Source organism: Festucalex cinctus, chromosome 18 (assembly GCF_051991245.1).
Source record: "Festucalex cinctus isolate MCC-2025b chromosome 18, RoL_Fcin_1.0, whole genome shotgun sequence".
NCBI classification, from domain to species: Eukaryota; Metazoa; Chordata; class Actinopteri; order Syngnathiformes; family Syngnathidae; genus Festucalex; species Festucalex cinctus.
In genome coordinates this window covers 17,038,037-17,062,338 of record NC_135428.1, presented here as the reverse complement: position 1 = coordinate 17,062,338, position 24,302 = coordinate 17,038,037, and the positions used below count along the sequence as shown (strand labels likewise).

Genomic DNA, 24,302 nt, shown 5'->3' with positions numbered 1-24,302 from the left:
GCGGAACGGATGCGGTGCGTTTTCCATACGGCGGCCGTACGGACGTCGCAAGGAAAGTCTATGTGTCAATTCACACAAGCTGCGGTGCGTCTGCGGTGCGGAACGACCGCGGTGATGCGGAAGGTTTCTGCAAGCGTTCTATTTTTTCCGGACACCGTATGCGGATTTTCATGAAGCTGAAGAAATTACACGAGCCGGACAGTCGGGCGTCAAGGTAAATCCGCTATATTTTTAAATAAAACCGTTTACGAACTCGTTTTTTGGGGAGTGAAGCTCGCTAGCTACATAGCATGACATGAGTCGGAGATTCAAGACAAAAAATGAGCTCAGAATAAATTAAACGTGACAAAATAAGACTATTTAAACAGAAAACTTACTTACCCATGGTAGAATATAACCATGGCAGAAGTCTCAGAAATAATGTCCAAAAAGCATATCGATGTGACAACAGCCAAGTGTGGCTATTGTTTCCAAAATAGGACTCTATAAATACACCCATCTAAATACACGTGATCTTGTGGTCTGGCGAGTGCAGATTTCCGGACACGCAACGCACGCAGTGTGAATTGCAGTCCTTGCGGAAGCCGTACGGAAAATGCACCACATCCTTTCAGCAGTCAGTCTGAATTGGGCTTTAAAGCCGAATCAAGCAGCGCTAGAACCGTGAGCATAGCACGGTTTTGTACAATTAACCAACTACATGTCCACAAAGGATTAACTATGTATAGCACTGGGTGTCCATCCAGCCATTATCTGAACCGCTTATCCTCACAAGGGTCACAGGCAGAATTACGTAGGTGTGTGTTTTTGTTTTGTTTTGTTTTTGGTGAGAACGGAAACAGTCCACAGCTCTAAACCTCATTCATGAATGTACAGTAAATCTTCAAACGAAGGCCTAGGGTATAATTTACACATTGCCCCAAGCACCCTAAACTTTGCTGCCTGCGTGAAGGGATTTTTTCCCCCTTCTTCTTCTTTGTCTTCTGTTTCTCTCACAATCTCTTTCCACCTGTTTGAGCCTCGGAGGAAAACAACAACAAAAGAAGCTTAACCGCAACATTACTTAGGGACAACACTTTCTAACTGCTTCCTTCTAACATTCATTTGTTAGCTGCTCTCATCACGCTAACTGGAATTTACTAACATCAATATTGCATTCCCTAACCACTTTCTATTGTGTATTCGATTGTTTCGTAAGGCAAATGTTCAAATATAGATCAGGATGTGAGGTGTCGGGTTGCCTTATCAGTTATTTCAGCTGAGATTGAAACTCTTATACAAGCGTGGAGCCAACCCATTTATTCATAATGAACTACCATTGACGGTCAGCAAACAGCAAACCAACTGAACTTCCATAGAATTAATTTCCAATCGACGCCCGGAGGCTCGTTATCCAGCATCCCGGCGGTCATTACGGACGAGACGCAGAGCTTAATGAGGAGCCTCGTAACTTCCTAAAAATGCAGTTTTTTTTTTAGTTTTTTAAAGGGGTTTGTTCCGCTACAGCGGTGGTTGCCTGAAAACATCTTCTATTCATGGTGAGCGTTTCTATGGCAACCCGGTTACTCTCATTTCCTCTTCCTAGGGGAACCCAGCGCCCCGAAACTGGAGGCCATGGTTCAAAATCAGGGCAACGCGCTGAAGGTCAACTGGATCAAGCAGGACGACGGCGGCTCCCCGATTAAGCATTACCTGGTCCGATACAAGGCTGTAAGTATTCTCCAATTGCCTTATTTCATTTCATTTTAAGTATGTATTATATACTCGCAATTCGTGGATTCTCCGGTTTTATTTTCTTTGGAAGGGGCATCTTGATGCCAAGGAAGGCTTCATTTATACAAAAGTAGTGTTTAGTTGACATTGTGGCATTTTGCTACCAAGACATGTTGAAGTGATTTGAGGAGGAACTTCATCTAGTTGCGGCCATCTTGTACCAACTAGAGGCAATTAGAGTATAAACCTTTTTATGGTGGATGTCAATTTCTTGCGGATTTGCACGATTCGTAAGCAAGACTCGATCCACTTTTTGTAACTGGGTTTGGTCTGCTTCTGTTTCAAGTCATTCTGTGTCATTCCTTTTCATTTTTGTTTTGTTTTGTTTGGTTTGGTTCCCCATTGTGGTTGGTTTTGTTCCCATTCCGGTCGGTTTGGTTTAATTTTGTTTTTTTGTTTTTTTCGTTAACAAGGCTAAACAAAACCAAATGAAACCAAACAAAATTACTTGAGTCAAACTGAACCAGAATCAAACTGAGTAACCCAAGCATAATGGGACCAGGACCGGAAACGGATCACAACGCTAACAGAACCAAAACTGAAATCGGAACTGGACTAGAAACTTAATCAGAATCAGAAGAACCAGGAATGGAATAGAAATGGAACCTAAATCAGAAGTCGAACCAGGATCATAACTGAAATGGAATTGGAACCAAAATTGGGATTGGCACCAGAAAATCGGAACGGAATCAGAAAATGCATATAACCGGAACGGAACTGTAATAGAACCAAAACTGAAATCAGAACTGGACTAGAAACTTAACCGGAATCTGAACCCGGAACAGAATTGGGATCGGCACCAGAATCAGAAGGGAATCAGAATCTGCACAATACCGAAACAGAACTGTAATAGAACTAAAACTGAAATTAGAACTGGACTAGAAACTTAACCGGAATCGGAACCAGGAACAGAATTGAAATTGCACCTAAATCAGGACTAGAACCAGAATTGGAACTAAAATTGAACTGGAGCTGGAATTGGGGTTGGCACCAGAATTGGAACAGAATCAAAATCTGCACAAACAGGAACAAAAAAATAAATGTTGAAAAAAAAGAAAAGAAAAGTTTTTATTGCTTTTGTTTAAATTTTGCAAACATCTTGCAGTGACTTTTCAAGTTCGTCAATTTCAGATTATTTGTCAGACTATTTGCAAGCGCTCCTTTAAAATGAGTTTATTCGCATTATGAATTATAAATGCTTTCCAATCTCTTGTTGTGATCATTTTAGAGGACAAATTGCAAATTTAAACATGAAAACGTCTTTTTTTATCTGCCACCATTTCCCCCACTGGATTACAGTCAAAATCGCCACTGACAAAATGTTGCCGCTTCCTTCTCCAGAAGCACGTGTCCGACTGGAAACCGGAGATCCGCATGCCACACAGCAGCGAGTACGTGGTATTGAGCGGACTGGACTGGAATACCGAGTACGAGGTCCGGATTGTAGCGGTCAACCAGAAGGGCAAATCCCAGCCCGGCGTGCTCTCCTTCAGAACTGCCACAGAACCCACCACTATGCCAGGTACTCCGTTCATTGTGCCTCGCTCCCTCTCCAAAACGCACATCACACACACGTTAGCAGGCTTTTATTTGGCATAAGGTATTCATTTTTCTAAGAATGTGCTCCACCCCCTCAAATGAATGCCGTCAGCAGAAAGTTGTTTGCACTGTATTTACCATGTACTGGCTGAGGGCATTTATTTACTACTTTATTTTATTTTCTCTGCATTTGCTACTACAAGACTTCTATTAGGGGTAAGGTGTTTATGTAAAAAAAAAAAAAAAAATCATAATTAAAATAATAATAATATGAAATTGATTTTTTTTTTTTTTTTAAATGTCATGAGCAGAAACGTTTTCGTGGTGCGGCATTTAATATTGTAAAAATGTGTCATAGGACTACCATGGCCATAAAACTACAAACACCATAGTCCCTATAGTGGTCAGATGTGTTTTTTTAGGTAACGGGCATCAATTAGGGTTAGGGCGTTTATTATTTGTAAATCCATTGCCTATAATGACTGGGGTCGTTTTTGACTCAACTGCAGAAAAACTTAGCTGTCTATTAGGGGTAAGGCCTTTATTATTTGCACAAATACATTGTGTTAAGAATATTGACCTATATAATGGTATTTATTTACTCAACTTCTGAGAGTCCTGGATGTGTCTTTATTTGCATTAAGGCATTTTTATCATCCTCATAACAAGTCCAACTGCTAAGAGCACCAAATATCTATTTGGGGTAAGGCGTTCAATATTTAAAAAAATATATATATATATACTTTTTTTTTTTTTTAAATACTAAAGAACATTCTTTCACAATTTAGCTTTGATTGATACTGCTGTATAGCTAATGAATGAAAAATAGGATGATTGCATGGTGCAAGGGGTACCTAATAAAGTGTCCGTATATGTTGAACATTTGAAATGCAACTGCAGATTCTTCAGTGACACCTTCACCAAAGAGAAGCTGATTAGCATTTCAAAAGGCACCTGGCGGTCTTCCAGTGGCCAGGCGTGGCAAGATAACGCTAAACTATTGAGTGAACAGCGCGAGAACGTTTTCGCAACAGCGGGAAACGGCGGCGCGTGGCTTCGGGCATCGCGCTATACGTCGCTCTCCTAATCTACGTTCGCCATCGTTAGGGCGGCCGACGCTTCATTGCTGAGCAGATATCTGTCAGGCCGAGAGTGATTTATTTATTTTTTTTCTTTTTGGTGCAGTTAATCCTTAAAAGCTCGACTCCATCGGTCGTCCTTCGCTCTGTTGTTGTTGCGCTGTGTATAATAATGTTGAAGCTGGGCTGCTTCCTTGCCACAATGCACCACAAGGCTTAGAAAAGGCTTGACAAAAACAAGTTAAAAAAAAAAAAAAAAAGTTATCCCATCCTTACGCGAATGTCCAAGCCACTTTTTTCTTCTTCTTTTGTATGGGGGGAAAAAAAACTTTTCATTTCAATGCCTCATCTAAAAAAACTTGGTAAATTATCCAAGGATGTACTACCGGTAATAGCTTTTCCAAATCACTGAAAGAAAATATGGAAATCTGAAAAATTACATTGAATACCGTTGTCAGTGCCAATGCATGTTTTTCTACAATGCCGCATTTCATTCTCAATGCCAAAGCTGAATGGCAGCCGATCACTTCTCCACATTAGAATACAACAAAGCGTCCAATTTCAGACGTTTGCTTGCAGTGTAAAATATTCCTGCCGACCAATGAAAAGCATGTAGTGTATCAGCAAATTGAGGGTTTTTTTCCTTTTTAACCGAAAAACAAAAACAGATATAAGTATATTTAATATTATTGGAAGCTACTGTAACATTATTCACAGTTTTAGGAAACTGTACTTAAAATAGCAATTCAGTTAAATTTATATACTAGGGATGTAACGATAACGGCAATATCGTGATATCGCAACGTTCAAACTGCCACAATATATCGTCGTCTTCATGTCACGATATTAAAATCTGTTGAAAAAGTCAGGTTGATTTCCATTTGTGCAGTTCTAGCACCCTCTGGTGGCTAGTTTTTTTTTTAGTGCAGTTTAATTTTCACAAGACATGTTTTGGTCATTCTATGTTTAAATTCCACGCTAATGGTTAATTGAAGGGGAACATAACACATGCTTGTGAAGCAATATGTGGAGGAACTCAATGTGTGCTTGTAGTAAATATATAATATTAAGTAGTGTTGTTCCGATATCATTTTTTGGCTCCCGATACTGATTCCGATACCCAGCTTTGCAGTATCGGCCGATGCCGATACCATATCGATACCTAAGGTTTTTATTTCTCAACATGAAAAAGTTGTCCTGCCATTGGGTCAGAGCATTCAAGAGCCAATAGGATATCTTAGACTGGCATGCAGTGAACATGTCACATATCAGTGAACGTTGTGCACGAACAAGACACATGATTCTGCATCCAAAATCCTATATTAGCATTGGAAATAATTGTATCGGCATGTTACTTGTTAGTACTCACCGATACGGATGCCACTCTTTTAATCCACTATCGCGACCTCTGCCGATTGATACCATTATCGGTATCGGAACAACACTAATATTAAGTATTATTAGAGATAGCAGGTTGTTTATATACATTGGTATAATGTACAAAAGCACAATATTGTTTTTTATTATGAGCTTTTTTTTTTACACTATTTTAATTTTATATTTTAATTTTTAATATTTTATTTGAACAAAATACATTTTTTACAACCTTTTTTTTTTTTTTTTTGGTATCGTCAACCTCTCCACAATATCGTGATAATTATTATCGTATTGTGACCTTCATATCGTGATGTTTGGATATCGTTACATCCCTAATATATACATGAAAATTGTACGTAAATAAATCCCGTGTTCCCGTGTGAAATCCTGTGTTTCATGAAAGAATAAATGCAAATGTTGTGTGCCACTGACAGGAAAGCCCACAAACTTTTGAGAGTCACTTGAGTCCATTGCACATGCGCATCACCTTCCAGGATTGTCCTTGTGAACACTCAAAAAGACTGCAAGTGTTTCGTAACTCCAATTGAAGTCAATCGATAAACATTCATTTTAGCATAAGCCTAACTTACAAGTCTAAAACATTTGTGTGTATGGTCTGATTATGTTAAAATACACGGGAAAAATAATTGCGTATTAAATTGTAATATTTAGGGGCAAAATCACAGTCTTGCAAGTGTTTTCAATTTTCACCATTTTCCTTCCACTTTCCATCCATGCCTGCCACAAACCATCTGCCTTGCTAACTAACACACTATGGCTTCCTCTTTTTTTTTTTTTTTAACTCCTCACTTTAATCTCTACAACCTTTGATGGCTTGTATTTCTGTATTTTTCTGACTTTTTTTTCTATCTCTCCCTGTTTTCCCCTCTTCTCTTTTTCTCCTTTTTCCTCCCTTGTTGTTCCACCCTCTTGTCGTCTCGTCTCGTCTCGTCTCGTCTTTGTCCACGTGTCGTGGTGGTGGGGGCAACCTGCGGACCGTGACGTTGTCATCCGCGCCGATCTGGTGGCTTTTTCTTTGATTTTGCGTGGCGCTCGAATTGGAAATATCGGTGGGCACCCGCAGCGACGCTGGGTTGCCGATGCGTGACGTACAGTTTGGCAGCTCTTCTGCTCCCCACCTCGCTGACTGCGCTCTGGCTCTCGTAAAAAAATAAAATAAAAATAAAAAACTGATCTCATCCCAGGAGAAGAGATAATCGGGAGGAGACGAAAACCGTTTTTTTTTTTTTTTGGCTCTGACATCCATCCAACAACATCCCCCCCCCCTTTTTTTTTTGCTTTCTATGCCTTTTTGAGCCTCGTGCAGCCACAAACAAGATCAAAACAAGATGACGAGTCCAACATGTTGCTTTTATGATTGTTGTGACAGGGTGCTCTGGATGTGCATCACTTTGCTTTTGGCGGGATTATGAGTCGTCTGTTTTTTTTTTTTGTTATGTTTTCTTGTTGTATGTGAATATAATGGAAGGACTTTCTATATCAGGGGTGTCCAAAGTGCAATTTTGGCCCCATAGTTTTTATTTTATTTTTTTTACTGTCCCACCACCGTGCTTTCTAAAAAACAAACAATGCAGCCCACCTGAAAACACTTTAGCCTGCATGGCACTTCCTATTTTGGACACGAAATTGGTAGCAAATAGTGTCAGATGCACAAAAAATCCAATCTGTGCATTCAGGCATCTTATTTTTTAACATTGAGTGCTCCTGCTCTGACATTTCAATTGTTAGTAGAGAGTGTAAAAATGTACACAAACGTAGATGTTAAGGGGAAAAAAAAAAAAAAATCTATGGGTTTTGGCTTCCCATCCATAAGCAAATGTCATTTTTATCTTGAGCTGATGCAAAAAAAAAATGTAGGTCTAATTTTTTCGACAGCGAATTAGGGCCACATAGAAAAATAGAATTTTTTTTTAAGAGGGCGGGTGCCATATAACGAGGAAAAAAAAAAAAAAAGGTGGCTAATTTGCCACTTTTTAATATAATGAGGAAAAAAATTGGCAAATTTGCCAAGTGTCGTGCCGGCAGAAAGGAAACGAATGTATCACGCTCCACAAGTCACAGTTTGCAAAATTTATATGGTGGAAGAAATCGTTAAAATGTACTTTTGGGTCGGGTTTTCAAACAATACTAATTGCTTTAGCAGAGATTAACGATATCATAGTTGCCTGTTTATAAAGTGGCACATTTGCCACTTTTTTTCTCGTCCTATTAAAAATTGGAAAATTTGCCACTTTTTTTCTCATCATATTGCCCCCGCCCTCTTTATAAAAAAAAAAAAAAAAAAAAAAAAAAAAAAAAAAAAAAAAAAAAAAAAAAAAAAAAAAAAACATCTAAGTGGCCCTAATACGCTGTCGGAAATTTTGCCATATAGAATGAAAACATTTGGATTTGGCATTGAAAGGCAAATACAAGAAAGGGTAGCAGTTTACAACACGTGTCCGCCATCGACAGCACATGCATATTGTACAGTATGTATGTATACAGTCATAGGAAAAGTCTACACACCCCTGTTCAAATGCCCCCCCCCCCAAAAAAAAAAAAACAAACAAAAAAACACCCCACCAAAAAAAACTAAAAACTACGGTAAAGTATGGCCAGCCAGATATAAGGGGGTGTGCACACATTTACAACATTTTAGTTGTTTGTATGTACTACCCATTGTCAAAATATATTATAAAAATTCAATTGAGCTGTACAGGTTATACGTCACATTATTGCTGGATTTTTTTTTTTTTTTTTTTTTTTATTTATCTTAGTGTAACTTATTTACATTTCCATTTGAACAGGGGTGTGTCAACTTTTAACATTCACTACAAATGCAGTCTTCACAAAGCAAAAAAACAAAATTTGAAAACTTTACCGAGTTAGATGTAGCCCTTTTGTTTATGATGATGAAAAGCTGAAATTAGAATTTTTCCTGTTAAGTAGACATGACAGAATACGCAGGACTCGGTGGGAAAAAAAAAGAAAAGTTTTGGACACCCCTGGGTCCAAAGATTTACAAGTTAGGGATGGGCATTATAGTCGATATATTGATCATGAGGAATCCCATCAATATTGATTGTTGGTGAAATATTTTTGCAGTCTTCAGATGGGAACTTGATCTGCATCCAACTCGTGTCAAAACAGGAGTTGAAAGCAAATGTTTGTTCAAACATTCATGGAATAATTGGCCGATAATTCCATTGTCGACCGATGCCCATCGCCATTCGCATTTATGTTGACGGGTCGGATCACGGGTGGCGTTTTGTTCAGAATAACACATTCATAATGCCTTAACGTGAACTTGAGAGTCACATGATTGTGTGTCTGCAATAGCTTGACCTAGTTAAAAAAAAAAAAGAAAAAAAAAAAAAAAGAGGCTTTTATTTCTTCTTCTTCTTCTTCTCTTGGCCTAAGAGCATGACAAGAGCATGACGTGTGGACCCTCCAATCCGGTCATTCCCAAATGTGCCCGCCGAAACCACCTCCCACCCAGTCAAGCATTATGAATGTGTTAAAAGCAGGCGAGGCTAAACGCTCCAAATCGGAATGTTCAATGAATTCTGGTGCACTTTTTCTCAAAAAAACATTTTTGACGTAAATGCCTTGAGAGTATAAAAGAGACGGTGGGAAACTTTGAGAGTGAAATGATCGTATTTCGTGTGTACATAATCTTTTCAGAGAGAAATCAGCTGTTATTTTCACTCGTCTTTATACTACAAAGTGGGGACATTTATGAAAAGGAAAAAAAAAAATGACGTGCATCGCTATCAAAAGAGCATCATTTAGGTTTATGTGAAATGTTTTGGTTTTTTTTGCTTTTGGTTTGAAGACATTTTTGTAAGTACATATCTGTGTGTGTTTCCATGTAACCGTGGTTGGGGTGGAAATAAAGTGTGTCTGTTTTTCTTTCACTTGAATGATGATTTTTGTCAGGTGATGTGAAGAACGTGTCCATCAAAGTCAGACGAAAATGACAAACAAAAGGCTTGAAACTCAGTCATTGCATTACTAAAGAACGGAAAATGGTAGAATCAAACATTGTTCTTTGTGGTGAAAGAAGATATTATAATTCTTTAATTTGGTAGATATGGTGTAATCAAACAACATATTATTGGGCGAGTCTTGAAAAATCAGTCAAAATGCTCAAAAACAGCTTACAACATTAAGTTGGCTGCATGGCAGTGAATGATCAGGACGTCGACAATTTGCTAAACCTCGCATATCGTTAGGCTAATAGCATAGCCGCCTTGCCTAAGTCAGATTTGAACGTTTTCCTGTTGCCTCGATTCGACGTTTACAATGACTTGGACGACTGAGAATCTACACAGACATAATGAAAAAAACAATTTTTAGCAAGCACATTTATGTTATAAGTTTACGTTACAGAAAGTCAGTTATGCTATTAGGCTAACGAAATGTTGGCTAACAGAAGCGCAGATTTTGATTAGTACATATAAAGTATTTATTTTTTACCTAAAGTCATCCGTGGTGCCCCCTGGAATCCAGCCCACACTAGTTTTATCGATCGACACCAAAATGTCTCAAGGAACAGGCAGTCAGCCATTTTGTTTTAAAGAGGCCATTTTGGACACTTTTTAAGGTTTGTACATTGAAATGCTGACAATAGCGTCCAATAAGAAGAAGATGTGCGATGCTAATTTCCTTTTTCTTTCTTGCCTAAGCTAGCTAATGTGGGCAGAACTCGTCCTCAGAGTTGATTTATTATCATTAGGAGGATTCGCCGTGGAAAAAAAAGTTTGCGTTCATTATTGTTCGCAGCTTTATTATATTCATGTGTTTTATTATTACCCCTGGGTTACGCTGACAAGCAATTAGCTCGCGAGGGCACGCACTTACAAAAAAATGAGTGACAATTGAGCGCCAGCGAAACGTGTGTACATTTTTTCCTGTAATCAAACAGATGCGCTTGGTGATTGTTTCCCAGCCTGGCTAATTAAAACATGGCACCCGCTAATGAACGGGGGGGACTCGGGCATCTGCTTCCCTCTGGATGCTCATCAATCATTTAGCGCGGGTTTTCAGACTTCGTAGAAGACTGACAACGGTTTTGATGCGGGGAAAATGATATCGGTGTAAAAGAACAATTATCTGGTTGTCATCCCAGGTGGTCAAGGTGACCCGGGCCTCCAAACTACGGCGGTTGTTAACTTCCCTGCGAAGTTTTTGCACATAATGTCGCTTTTGGAATATGTTGAAAAAAAAAAAGAAAAGTTTAAACCGATTAATTATCCGGCGCCATCTTGACTAGTTTTGGACTTATTTCCTGGTGTTTGGTCGTTTTTGTCTGTTGTCCTTGTCCTTCTCCGTGTCCACACGCTGTCTGTCCTTTCTCCAGGTCTCCTTCCTCAGTGAGAGGACGTCGCGTGGCTCAGGTCCACCTGGAAAGTCGCCTGACGTCCTCCCAGCCGCCTCTCCTCTATCCGCTGTCACTCATCTTGTCTTTCCATACACTGAAATTGTACTTTCTCTCGTCCAAATTGGAAATCTGGCTTCTATTCATTCCCAGATAAAACGTTCACTTGGCGGCGAGGCGATAGCATGTAGCGCCTATCAGATCGTAGCTTCCCGGGAGGGGGGTGATGTGTCATATTCGTAAACATGATACCATCAGTCAGGAAATGAGTCTTCTATTCTGCGTTTTAAACCGATCCCATTCACCTGTGTGCACTTATATAGTGTTATCTTGATCAAATGTTTACAGAGCCATTTTCACATATCTCATTCAAATATATCGGAGTAGCAACAGTGTGTCAACACATGGAAAGTTCGGCTTTTTTTAGTTGACAATAATTTACTTTAACCTCCATGATCCTGTGCTATATTCTGGCTAATGGCAGAACAAAATGTGTTGTTTTTTTGTCTTTGGTCCCATTTTAAGTCCATTGTTTGCTACTAGACTCATCCTAGCTAGTGCTAAGCTAGTTTGTCTGTCAGCCCCGGTGTCCACGTCTCGTTTGTTGCTAGAACGGTGCCGTTAGCTGGCCAAATCAAGTCTCACCAAAAAATATTTTTGACAATATGTTCTATGCAGCACCACTGGTCTAAAGATTGTATCTTCTGGTTAACTCTTTGACTGCCAAAAACGTGTAATAACGATGAGTAAAATCACGATGTATGCCGCCATAAACGTAAAATTACGTCACTAACATGTTTTTTTTGTTTGTTTTTTTAAAATCAAACAAAATTGAAATGCTGCCTGGTCAATGTGTTGTGGAATCAAAAACACCCACTAACTATGGCCAGCAGATGGCAGCATTATATCTTTTCAATGGGCTGCCGTTGTGGAATTACAATGAAACATGACTGAATCTGATGAAATAGAAATTTTTCAAGGATGACGTGATGATCAAAGCCTTTGTCATATTAAATCTAATTCACAGAGCGTCACTAAACAAAAAAACAAAACAAAACAAAAAGTCACTATCGTTTCACAAAAAGCTTGTTTTCTCCTTATCTTTTCAATTTTCGCTCAATGTCACTCAAATACCTATTTTAAAATGGTGATTACTAAAAAAACAAAATAAGGAAGATACTTTTTTCCCCCCTCATGAAAGAATGGAACGCGATCTTTCATTTGGGACCCATCATGTTTATGTAGTAAAAGCACACAATATTCAGTTTACCTTGAAAGATGAGTTAAAATGCTCGAAATCAGCTGACACTGTCGAGTTGTTTTTTGGATAACGTGTGGCAGTCAAAGAGTTAATATTGCGTTAGTGGAATATGAGTTAAGCAGCAAAATCTAGCCTTTTTTATCCACCTCAGGGGGCGGCCATTTTGCCACTTGCTGTCGACTGAAGATGACATCAATGTAGCTCAGGTCTCAGGAGACGACCAATCACAGCTCAACCAGAAAAAAAGGTGAGCTGTGATTGGTGGTTGCCTGAGCCCTGAGCAACTGTGATGTCATCTTCAGTCGAGAGCAAGTAGCAAAATGACCGCCCCTGAGATGGATAAAAATGGCTGGATTTTCTTTCATAACTCTTATTCCACAAATGTAATTTTAATCAGAATGTCATGTTTATACTAGTAAGGTCACATATAACTTATTGTTGTCAAGAAATGTTTAAGGTTGACCTCCACTTTAATAACTATTTCTGGGCGTTAGCTTGAATGAGGCGCATATGTAGCTTTACCACCTGCACTCCCAACATAGCTATGTCACAGGTGCTATCCAAACAGTCCTCTCGGACAACAATATGCTATGACCCGCTTCGACTTGATTGGGAACGTTCCGATTTGCCAATTTCGAGTCGTCGCCCTTTCGTACACAACCCTAATATACGTATATATGCGTGTATATATAGTAGCACCTTCAGGAGCAATTTAATTCATTCCATTAGCATGCTTGTGACTCAACCTGCTTGTACAGTTTATCAAATCAATTTCCTGCCGTCGTAGTTCAATTAGCATGTTAATAATAGGAAAGCTGCTGGGCTTTCATTAGCGTCCAAAAGGGATGTCAAAGCAGTCTGCTGGACTACCTTGGATAAGTAGTGAAGGGAAAATCATTAGCTGTCACTTGCAAGCATCGTCCAGTCATGTAAACCGTCATCTTAGTGTGGTATTGATTACGTTTTTCATAAAAGGGTCCGCTCTTCGGTGCCGCTGAGGCTTATCACACGCAGCTCAGAGCGCTGCTAGCTGACAAGACCGGTGAAGAGAAATGTCTGCGTCGTCCGCGGTGACACTTCCTGATTTATGCTCCCTTCGCTGTGTGACAACATGCGAGTCTTGCACCATCTCCGCCCCCTTTTTTCTGAACGTACGCTGCATGATTTATTGCATCTGTTAAAATGCAAATGAAGAAGCGGGGGGGAACGAGCATTGTTGTGTGTTTACCAGGCGCTGGAAAACGGAGGCCACGGCGTGCCCGCCGAGGAGAGGAAGACGTCCAATTAGAAATCAATTGAGCGTGTGTTGTTGGGAAATGTATTTGTGGCAAAAGTGGAAAAGAGGAGTTATCACTCATCGTGACACGACTTTAAGCGGAGGGGGCTCGCGGCCATGTTAACCATTAGCCACTACAGCGCCAGGCCTGACCTTCCTTAAAGGCACAGCGGAAGTAGAATCCCCCTCTAAGTTGTATATAGATGCCACAAAATGGCGGCTCAAATTGAGAGGACCATAAAACATCAATGCCACATATCGAGAACGTACATACATATGAAGCCGTGGTGCATAAACAAATGTGTTCAGTCATTAAATTATTTAACACAAACAAACCACCTAAAATGAGAAAACCTGACAAACTACCTCAAGAGCCCATTTTATAGACCCTTCCAGCTGACGTCACTGCGCCTCTCGGGGGGCAAGTCTCAAATGAATGTAGAAAGCTTAATTTTCGGCAAGCATTTTCGTTAAAAGGTGGGAAATATGTTAAGTGTCACAAAAAACGTCACGAGTAGGACACTACATTACTGCGACTCATTGAAACCAGCCGTTTGGAGCCGCTAGCTACAAAAAAATGCTGTTTGTTGGAGGGCAAAGTGGAAGGGGAAGCTTAAGGTATGTTGTTTTTGGTCGAAACAGTACGTTGATCACTACTTTCATGGTGTAAATTGTCATTCATGAAATCATTTGTGTCCGGATATACTCGTCTTGCTGTATATCGAAGTCTTTGAGCTATCTTAGCTTGCTAGCTGCTAACAAACAGACCGCACGTTTACAACACTTTCCTCAGTAGAGATCAAGGCCGAGTTAAAATGTTAATTGTGAATATCGTGTTAAATCGATAATTCTTTTTCGTTCAAAATTACTTGAATACTTGTGCAAAAAAAAATAAAAAAAATAAAATGAATGAATGATTGTTTCACTAAAGATAATATGGCACGGTCTGCCTCAAATGAGGTTAATGTTATGACCCACTGTACATGAAAAAGAGAAAAACTACCTGATATAAAATGATCTGAGCATATCCTCGTACTTTTTGTGGTTGCAAAGCAGTTGCATCGTAGTATCGCGCTAGCCACCGTGCTCGTCTTTCACTCCTCACTGTCTTCCGCCTGGTTTAGAATCGCTGCCTGCAGCCGAAAGAATGCTCTCATCTCTCTTTGAGCCATTAGAGCATCCGTCGGCCGTGCACAAGTTCACCATAGCATTGCTCGCTGTTTTATCAACTGTTTGACCGATTTTCTAGCTCACACTGCATTGTTTTCTAATTCACTCACATTGACGCCCTGCCCTCCACCACAAGGGGCACACTTAAGCATGAAGGGTCTATAGAACAGTTTCTTGAAAAATTGGGTTCATTAAAAAAATAAACATGACATATAATCAAAACCTCTTTCTTATCATTGCTTCTACTTTTGTGTCTTTTTGTTTTTGTTGTTGTTAGCTGGCTTCATAGCATGCTCAATATTTGACAGCATTTCTCGCCACTCCTTCCCCTTCCCTACCTTCCTCTGGTGATCACATTTCCAGGCGCTTCGGGCTCTGGCCTGAGCACGGGCGCCATCGTGGGCATCCTCATCGTGGTCTTCTTCGTGCTGCTGGTGGCCGTGGACGTCACTTGCTACTTCCTCAACAAGTGCGGACTCCTCATGTGCATCGCCGTCAACTTCTGTGGGAAGGCCGGCCCAGGGGCCAAAAGCAAGGACATCGAGGAGGGCAAGGCCGCCTTCACGTGAGTCCGGAAGTCGAAAAAAGAATGTCGACACCTGGTGCAGACACAACTGATACGATTGTTCTTGTGCACTTTTTTTGTCCCAACAGGAAGGATGAATCCAAGGAGCCCATTGTGGAGGTGAGAACGGAGGAAGAGCCAACACAGAACCAGGAGGGAGTCGGACCCACGGAGCCCAATGAGACCACGCCCTTGACGGAACGCGAGTGAGTATGGACAGCTTGCCGACCGCCATTTTGGTTGCTTCGTTCCTTCACACTGCAGGGGTGAAAAGTGAAATAAATAAATATAAATAGAGCAAATAAATCAATCAAATCCAAAATAAAACAATTTCATGCTGGTTGAGATTAGGCCTACCAGTCAACCTACCAGTCTACTAGTTAGCTAGCAAGCCAATTACTGGTATCTAGCTAGCCAGTTTGCCAGTTACCTAGCTAGCTAGTTGGCCAGTTGACTAGCCAGCTGGCTGGCCAACTTGCTAGCTGGCTAGTTAGCTAGCTATAAGGATATACTCAACAGAAGTTAGTTGCGTTTAGTCCAGTAATGTTCTCAAAATGATTTTTACGGAGCCGGCAAGCTAGTTAGGCTAGCTGACTTGCTAGTGAGGTGTTTATAGAGTTGTTTGCAATTTGTCTTATTTAAATCATGAATGTATTTTTAAAAATGACACATTTTGGTCAAGTTAGTCTCCAACGTGTCCAACGTTAGCTTTGCCATCATTTAAAGTTTAAATGTTTAAATTTTAAACAGACTTTAGTAGCATTGTGTACAAAAAAAATCAATGTAAAAAGACTTTATCTTATTTGCTTCAATCGTTTGTTTTTCATTCATAAATGTTCCAAAATGTGAACTTTCTTCAAAGTTAGGGGTGCTGTGCCTCTATTTTGTAGTGTAGTTCCAACAGCAAAATAAATGAAATATATGTATCTATTTTGTACAAAAGTTAATCCACTTTTATTCATAAAATAACAAATAAATATTGTTTTGATGATTCCTTTTATTGACATGTATTTATTTATTTTATACAAAAACTAATGAGCTTAAGCATTATTTTCTAGCACCAAAAACCCTGACATTTTATTTTTCTTCTTCAATTCAGACATGTTATTGACTCCGAGTCCTGCTCTGTGACTGCTTTATGGTTGTTTTGGAGCTTGTTTTGTGCTGCTAACATCTGGATTGTTTTGATTTTTCTGTTTGGCGGCAACACTCAGCCTTAACTCTCCCTCCTCCTCTCCCCTCTTCTTTACTTTCTCACCCTCACCTTTCTGCTTGTGCAACCCCCCCCCCCCCCCCCACTTTTAACCGCCACCATTAACACCCCCCAACCCGCCACACTCCCTCAAAAACAGGCCCACTGCCGCAGACGCCACTCCCCTGGCGGTAAACGTTCTCCCCACTCATGCAACCAATTCCCTCGCGGAGAGTTTTAGCACGGCGCAGAACAACCCGACTCACGCCCCCGGCCCCGCCAAAGACCACGCCCCGAAAAGCAGCCCCGCCGCAGGGTCGGGCGCGGTCGAAAGCCAGCCCGACGTCGGCCCGCTGGTCGACCTGAGCGACGCCCCTAAAGCCAACCCCGTCTCAGAGCCGGTCAGGGCCAACGGCGAGGGGCCGCGGAAGCAACATGAGGCCCCCGAGAGCCCCCCGAGTCCAGTAGACGGCCCGACTAAGGACGCACCTCACGCCATCGCGCACCCCCAACATGAGTATGAACGTCTGCACTTGCACATCTGCTCTCGCTGCACTGTTTGCATCCCAGCACCTCAAAAAGACCATTTGAAAGGGAAATTCAGCCCAATTGTAATATATTTTTTATTTTTTTATTTATTTTATTATTATTTTTTTTTAATTGGAAAATGTTCTGTTGTTTTTTACCACTCCTTAAAATTTTACTCAGTTCTCATCAGAATTCAGGATGATTTTGCATCTAAACAAAGAACAACGACATATTAATTCGGTCAAAATTTATTTTTCCAATTTATGTTGCAGACAATATTACAATTTTGATAACACCACATATTCAAGGTGCTCGAAGATGAATTTAGCTTCCTTTTTGGGGTGCAGAATTTCATCAGATTGTGGGCAAAAAAATTAATGAATAGGCTTTAATTAGTTGAAGTATTTAAAATTCTGATCCCACTTCAACATTCAAGTTGTGAGTTTCCTTTTTTGGCACAAGTTTTTCAAGATAATTTAGTACATTTTAAAACAAAATATGAAAAAAACAAAAAAAACAGACTTAATACAACATTTTGGTAATTTGCTTAGAAGTAAACATTCTTCTAATAATGAAAATAAATTTCAATTTTATAATTAGGATTTTAGAATATTTTCTCACCAGAATTTAGAATTGATTGCAAATAGTAATGGTCTGTAATCAGTAAAATATTTAAGAAGAAAAAAAGAAAAAAAGAAAAGAAGAAGAAAAAACATGATTTTGGTGCTTTATTTTTTTTAATTCATGAATTTTCTGATCCCAATTCAACATTCAAGTTGTGAGTTTCCTTTTTTGGCACAAGTTTTTAAAGATAATTTCGTACATTTTAATACAAAATAATGAAAAAACATTTTGGGGGTTACACATTTTGTTCCCATCTTGAAGTTTTATTAATGTATCATTTTGTGGCACCAGTTTGAACCCGAGTTTTGCATATAAAAATATTACTTTAGTTGTTTTTTTAGATTAGCGAATCTTCTAGAAAAGTTTATTTATTTTTATCATCCAAAATTAGCAATCAGGGTGTTGTAAGTTGTAACCTAGCATTGGTCAGGTTTAGAAAGAGGAAAAAAACAACAAAGTAAAACTAAATATCCAAACCACTTTGAGCCAACCTCGGTGTAGAGTTTTCTTTTGTGGTGCCATTTCTTATGAAAATTTAGTCAGATTAGTACAAAAAGTAATTTAAAAGTACAGATTTTGGATATTTGCTTTTTTTGAAAGTGTCACCTTTTCCTTTAATATTATTTTTGCGAGATAAACGGGATGGGATGCTAGCAGTGTAAGTAGCGAAATCATTCACCACCTCACTTGCCATCTCCACTCCGTAACCCGTTTATGTAAATGTCATCGACTAACCAGCCGCATTTTCACATCATCCGTTTGCTTGCAGTTGATAACTAGCAGCGCTTCCTGCCTTCATCCTTTTGTTTCTCATTATCCTTTCCATTCCAGTGTTCTATCTTGACTTCAGTTTGAATGCATGCATTGCTCATATTTATGTACTTGCTGTTATTTATTAATTTCAATAACCCTTTTAAGCTATACATATAAAACAATAAAATAACTTGTGTATCCACTGTATCATAGATCAGCTAATAGTACATTAGCATGAAAGTATGCTATCAGTCAAATTTTCATTGTATGAAATATCGCAAAATAAATGATTACTCAATTAGTCACCATCGTAAAATGTAACAGTTTTTTTTTTTTTGCATTATAAATTGTGGCATAAGGGCAACATAAAATGTTAAAAATGTAAAAACAACAAAATGTGCTGAACCCTATGATTTTATTTTTTTCCCAACTTATGTCGCTACCATTTTCTACTAAGGCTGATCATCAAAAGCCAAAAATACGCAAAATAAAACCCCATTTTCATCCGCCTTTTCAAGCCTTGCTCATCGTATCGTCACCATATTTGTGGGAATACTGAAAAGCATTCCCACAAATATGTTATTGTCATTTTTATTCTCCGCAGTTTATTGCCACCTAACTCCTAACTCCCACATAATACTTTCAATTTACATTGTTCAAATTTCAACTAACTTCAAAAATTCATGCCTCGCAGGGTATATATCGTCTGATTCCACATTACTAACAGTATTTGCACAATTTAACATTTAATATAAACTTTTCCCCATTCATTTTCAATGGGACAAACATTGAACATTTTCAAAGTATCCCTTGCCACGCCCACTTCCATACATTGGGGGGGCGGGGTGGTGGTGGTGGTGGGGGGGGGGGGACATGTTAAAACTGGAACAACACCTTGATTTGGATTAGTATTCATCAGAAGGTTACGAACTTTCGCTCTTCATACCCTCCATAAACTCATTAATTCACTGCCAGCTCAGTAAAAATGAATTGACGTTTATAGCCGTCAGTGGCAGTTAATGAGTTAAGTGACAAAAAAAAAAGTAAAAACATATATTGAATGAAAGCAGCCAGCGCCTTTTAATTGATTTAAAAAGCTGACTGTATATTTTTAAATCCCTTTCAAGCTATTTTGGGGGCACATTATTCCCAACAGAGAATGCTGACCTCATTTTTTTTCCTTTCCCTTCTAATCCAACAGAGTTCCGCGTCAGCTGTTATTTTCAGCTTTTCTTCAAGCGCACGCTAACAACAACGGCGTTAACGGCGTCTCAGCCCAGACGGACCGCTAATCCTCTTGTGTGTTTTGTGTACTTTGCATTGTAGGTCAACTTTTTTTTTCCCCCCTTCTTTTTTTTGTGCTTTCATTGTGTCTCCCGCGTCTCCATTTGCACGCCGGCTGTCGCCGCGCCCGCGACATCCGTACGCTGTCATTCCGATGCATGGCCCCGGGATCGGCGGGGTGATCCCATTATGTGTGAAACACGCTTCCAAAAAAAGGAGGGCGAGGGGGGCGGCGGGGTGGTGGAGCAATTTCCCTCAAAAAGCCTCGTACAAAAGCTAACAGAAGCCTCCCTTGTGTTTTCCCGTCCCCGCAGCGGGAAGACGAAGGACGACGTCAAGACGGAGGCCAACAACGCCGCGAACGAGGTGAAGGCGGTCCCGAACGAGGCGCCCCAGACCAACGGCAACGAGAGCAAAGCGTAATCCAAGAAAGGCCGAGGTCAAATAGCGGGAAGTAGGTGGGTGGGTGGGTGGCGGTTTGGGAGGGAGCGGGGGGGGGTTGGATGGTGGGTTTGTAGGGTCACAGTCACTGAAACCTTGACATCATTTTCACACGGCAGGCCCGCCATCCCAACGGAAAAGGAGAAACGCGAAAGCAGGAATGAAAACGGGGTGTCCTTTTTGTCTTTTTGGTGTCTTTGGACCAACAAAATGTAAAGACTTTAATGCACATGCCTTTCGGTCGTTTGGAAGAAAAAAAAAAGACAAAGAAAAACATTTCTACTCAACTGCCGTCTCACAAGAATGAGTCTGAGGGCCACGCTGAAATGGGGGGAATCTTAAAATTAAGAAGAAAAAAAAAAAAATCAAACAAAATTTTTTTTTTTATTTAAATTAATTTAAAAAAATTAAAAATCTAACTAAAAAAAAAAATACCGGAATAAAATCATCATTGTACAAGTTGTAATGCTGTGAGGAATAAAAAGTCGCAATGTTACGTGAAACAAAATCACGAGAAAAATCAGTATCCAGGAAAGGGAGATTCAAATTGGAATATCACAAGGACGATATGTCATATTTTTTTGTCTTTTTGCAAGAAATTGCAGAAGAAGTCGGACATAACACTACATTTGGAATAGATACGCCGGCTTTTAAAAAAAAAAAAGAAAAAAATTAAAGAAAAAAAATAGGATTTATGAGAATCAAACGGTTAATACATTCATATCAGTTGTCATTTTACAAGAAAAAAAAAAGGTGCAATTTCACAAAAATAATGTTACGGATCTAAAGTAAAGAAAATAAATCCTTGTTCAAGGAAAACTAAAAAAAAAAAAATTTGTCATTTTTTGAGATTCAAATTGTAACATCACAAGTATATGTATATCATAATTCTATGTCTTTTTGCAAGAAATTGCAGAAGTCGGACATAATACTACATTTGTAATAGATATTAAAAAAAAATTAAAGAAAAAAAAAGACGTGATTTATGAGAATTAAATGGTTAATTCATACCACAATGCGTAAGTTGTCATTTTACAAGAAAAAAAGTTTCAATTTCACAAAAATAATGTTATGTATATAAAGTAAAGAAAAAAAGTCCTTGTACAAGAAAAAAAACAAACATTAATAATAATTTATGAGAATAAATGTTACATACCACAAGATAAAAAGATGACATTTTTCATGAAAAACTGTTTTACAATTATGAGACTAAACATTAAAAGAAGTCCGTGTACAAGGAAAATTGAAAAGAATAATTTTTAAGAATAAATGTTACAATACCACAAGATAAAAAGATGACATTTTTCATGAAGAACCATTTTACATTTATGAGACTAATTTTTCACGTATAATTTTTCAGTTATCACGAAAATAAGATTGATAAAAGTGTCATTTTGTAAATTTCTGAAAAAAAATATGAGAAAAAAAACAGAGTATTAACAAAAAAAAAACTAGAAAAAAATTACATTTAAAAATTTTAAATATGAGGGGAAAAAGGCCAATTTAACAAAAATAAAAATCAGTAGTCTTAATTTTTATGTGAAAAAAATTATTTTCAGCATTTTCATTGCGCAGCAATTTTTCTTGTAATATTACAACATGAATTTTGTTAACATTCTGACTTTCTCCTCCAGCTATTCTATGCTTGTTACGATTCGATTTTTCAAATTATTATTATTTTTTCTGCGTGGCCCTGTAAGGCTTACTGTGCACCGTCACAAAACTCAAACTCGATTGGATATCGATTATTTGACTGTGTTGGACTGTAGCTTTATTTCACGCATAACTGCCTTCACGTAAAAAAAAAATAAATAAATGCTTTGCCATATTCATGCCATTCGTGTGACTTGGGATTGTGGCTCTTAAATGCCCATTTGTTGTTGTGTTCATGAATTCATGTGCCGACATTATTGTCTATTTAGCTATTTTTTTTTTTATTTTTTTTTAAGTGTTTGTTTGCCAGAGTTAGTCTGTTAGCATGCCTGTTTTTGGTTTGTGTATTTTTTTCCCCTGCAAAGTTACTGTATTTCTGTACATGTTGCTGTCATTGGGTACTTATTGTGATCATGTTATTGTATGATTTTTTTTTTTCAAGGATTCCGATAAAGTATGATTCTATTGTAAAATGATGATGATCATGTGATGAGAAAAGGCCATACAGAGAGACATTCGGAGTTCATGTAGCCTGACAAAAAAAAAAAAAAAAAATGCGTTAATATAGCCGTTCATGTACGCCGCCCATACGTAATATTTAAAGCAGCGCTCTTATTCAAATGACCTCAATTTGTTTTCGTTTTGCAGGTTCCGAACTTGGATTTGTTTTCGGTTCACGTCTCACTAACTTTGGGAAACCGAACCCGTTGTTGTTTTGTTGTTGTTGATCTACGTGCCTGCAGTGACGTCAAATGATCCTCGCATACAATGTGTACGTTTCACCACAAATGATCTTTTCGTCGTTTTTAAAAACCAGCGCTAAAATGGTTGACAAAATGAGTCAATTGCTGTCCGCGTGCAAAACAGTGTTTGTTGTCATTTTAACGAATCGCGTTTAGTCATAAATCTATTTATTGAACATAAACAAAAAGCTAGCTAGCATAATTTGCAAAAAAAAGGCACAAAAACTAAGAAAAGTTTGAGAGGTGTTTTTTTTTTTTTTGTAAGGCAGCAACAAAATGCAAAATTTGTAAATTTGCTGAAAACTTTGTCAGCAATCGCTGTTAGCTTAGGCGCACTATTAAACTATTTTCCGCATCCCACACATTCGGAGATGGAAGCATATTGCATTTACTTGGGGGGGGGGGCTATTTGGGGAGCTTTGTTTTTTTGTTTGTTTTTTTTTTGTTTGTTTTTTAGTATTTTTTTCTGTTTTTTTTTTCTGTCAAAAAAATATTCAGAAAAACAGGAGGAAAATTACTCAAAAAATAAAGGAGAACGAAATATTCAGAAAAACAGGAGGAGGAAAATTACTCAGAAAATAAAGGAGAAAAAAATTCAGAAAAACAGGTGGAGAAACATTCCAAAAAACAGGAAAAATAAATTCCAAAAAACAGCGCACCAACTTCTGTTTTTCGAAGTAATTTTTTTATCTCCTAACTCCAAGTGACTTGTTGCAGACCACTGACCTGTATATATGACTGGATAGCCGATAGCCCATACGCGCTAGCGCAAGCCGTTGAAGTCACAGGGCAGCTATCTTGTTACTCCCACGTCGCTAGCAGACTACAGTGTAAACTAAACGGTACCAAGGGTCTCCAGGTTGGGTCCTCGAGAGCCCCTATCCAGCCTGTTTCCCATGTCTCCGTCCTTCAGCACAGCTGAATCTAATGATCCGCTAATCATCAAGCTTTGCAGAAGCCTGATAACGATCCCGATCATGAATCAGTTGTGTTAGTGGAGAGAAACATGGAAAAGAGGCTGGATGGGGCCTCTCGAGGACCAAACTTGGAGACCCCTGCGGTATACATACGGGTGAAACATATACAGCTCGTAGGCAGTTAGTAAAAAATAAAAATAGTATACGATAAAAATAGTAACCACCCAAGCACAACTCCCCCACCTTATACCAACTGCCTATGAGCTGTATATGTCTCATGTGTCCGTATACCATATAGTTTATACAGCAGTCTGCTCGCGAGATGGGAGGAGTAAGATGGCCGCCCTGTGGCTTCAACTGCTTGCATGGGTGTGTACGGTCTATCGGTCTATTGCAGTGGTCTGCAATAAGTCACTTGGAGTTCAGAGGTAAAAAAATAAATAAAAAATAAAAATTGCTCTGAAAAACAGACGTTGGTGCTCTGTTTTTTTTTTTTTTTTTTTTGGAATAATTTGTTTCTGTTTTTATTTTTTTATTTTTTATTTTATTTTATTTTTTAAATAATGTTTCCACCCCCGTTTTTTTGAGTAATTTTTCTTCCTGTTTCTCTGAATATTTTTCCCCTGTTTTTCGGAATATTTTTTTTTTATGACAGAAAAAAAAAAATTCAGTAAAACAGAAAAAAAACAAAAAAAACAAACAAAGGTCCCCCGCCAAAAAAAATTGTCAGAAAAACAGTGTGTTTGT

The 24,302-nt window shown here is 38.8% G+C and overlaps 1 protein-coding gene across 7 annotated transcripts in view; it reads left to right on the top strand.

Moving 5' to 3' along the window:
- Positions 1-23,031, top strand: part of ncam1a (neural cell adhesion molecule 1a) — a 269,343-nt gene extending 246,312 nt beyond the window's left edge. For 2 of the 7 annotated variants that reach the window (XM_077504312.1, XM_077504311.1), the window contains 7 exons: positions 1,586-1,710; positions 3,115-3,295; positions 15,219-15,420; positions 15,510-15,626; positions 16,773-17,129; positions 20,116-20,259; positions 20,362-23,031. In XM_077504312.1, the coding sequence (XP_077360438.1) occupies positions 1,586-1,710; positions 3,115-3,295; positions 15,219-15,420; positions 15,510-15,626; positions 16,773-17,129; positions 20,116-20,224 (1,091 nt within the window). In that variant the 3' untranslated portion in view covers positions 20,225-20,259; positions 20,362-23,031. Of the gene's footprint in view, positions 1-1,583; positions 1,711-3,114; positions 3,296-6,852; positions 9,692-15,218; positions 15,421-15,509; positions 15,627-16,772; positions 17,130-20,115; positions 20,260-20,361 lie in introns of those variants that run through there. The other 5 variants (XM_077504314.1, XM_077504313.1, XM_077504316.1 and 2 more) reach the window with 3 other exon arrangements.
- The last annotated feature ends 1,271 nt before the right edge of the window (positions 23,032-24,302 follow it).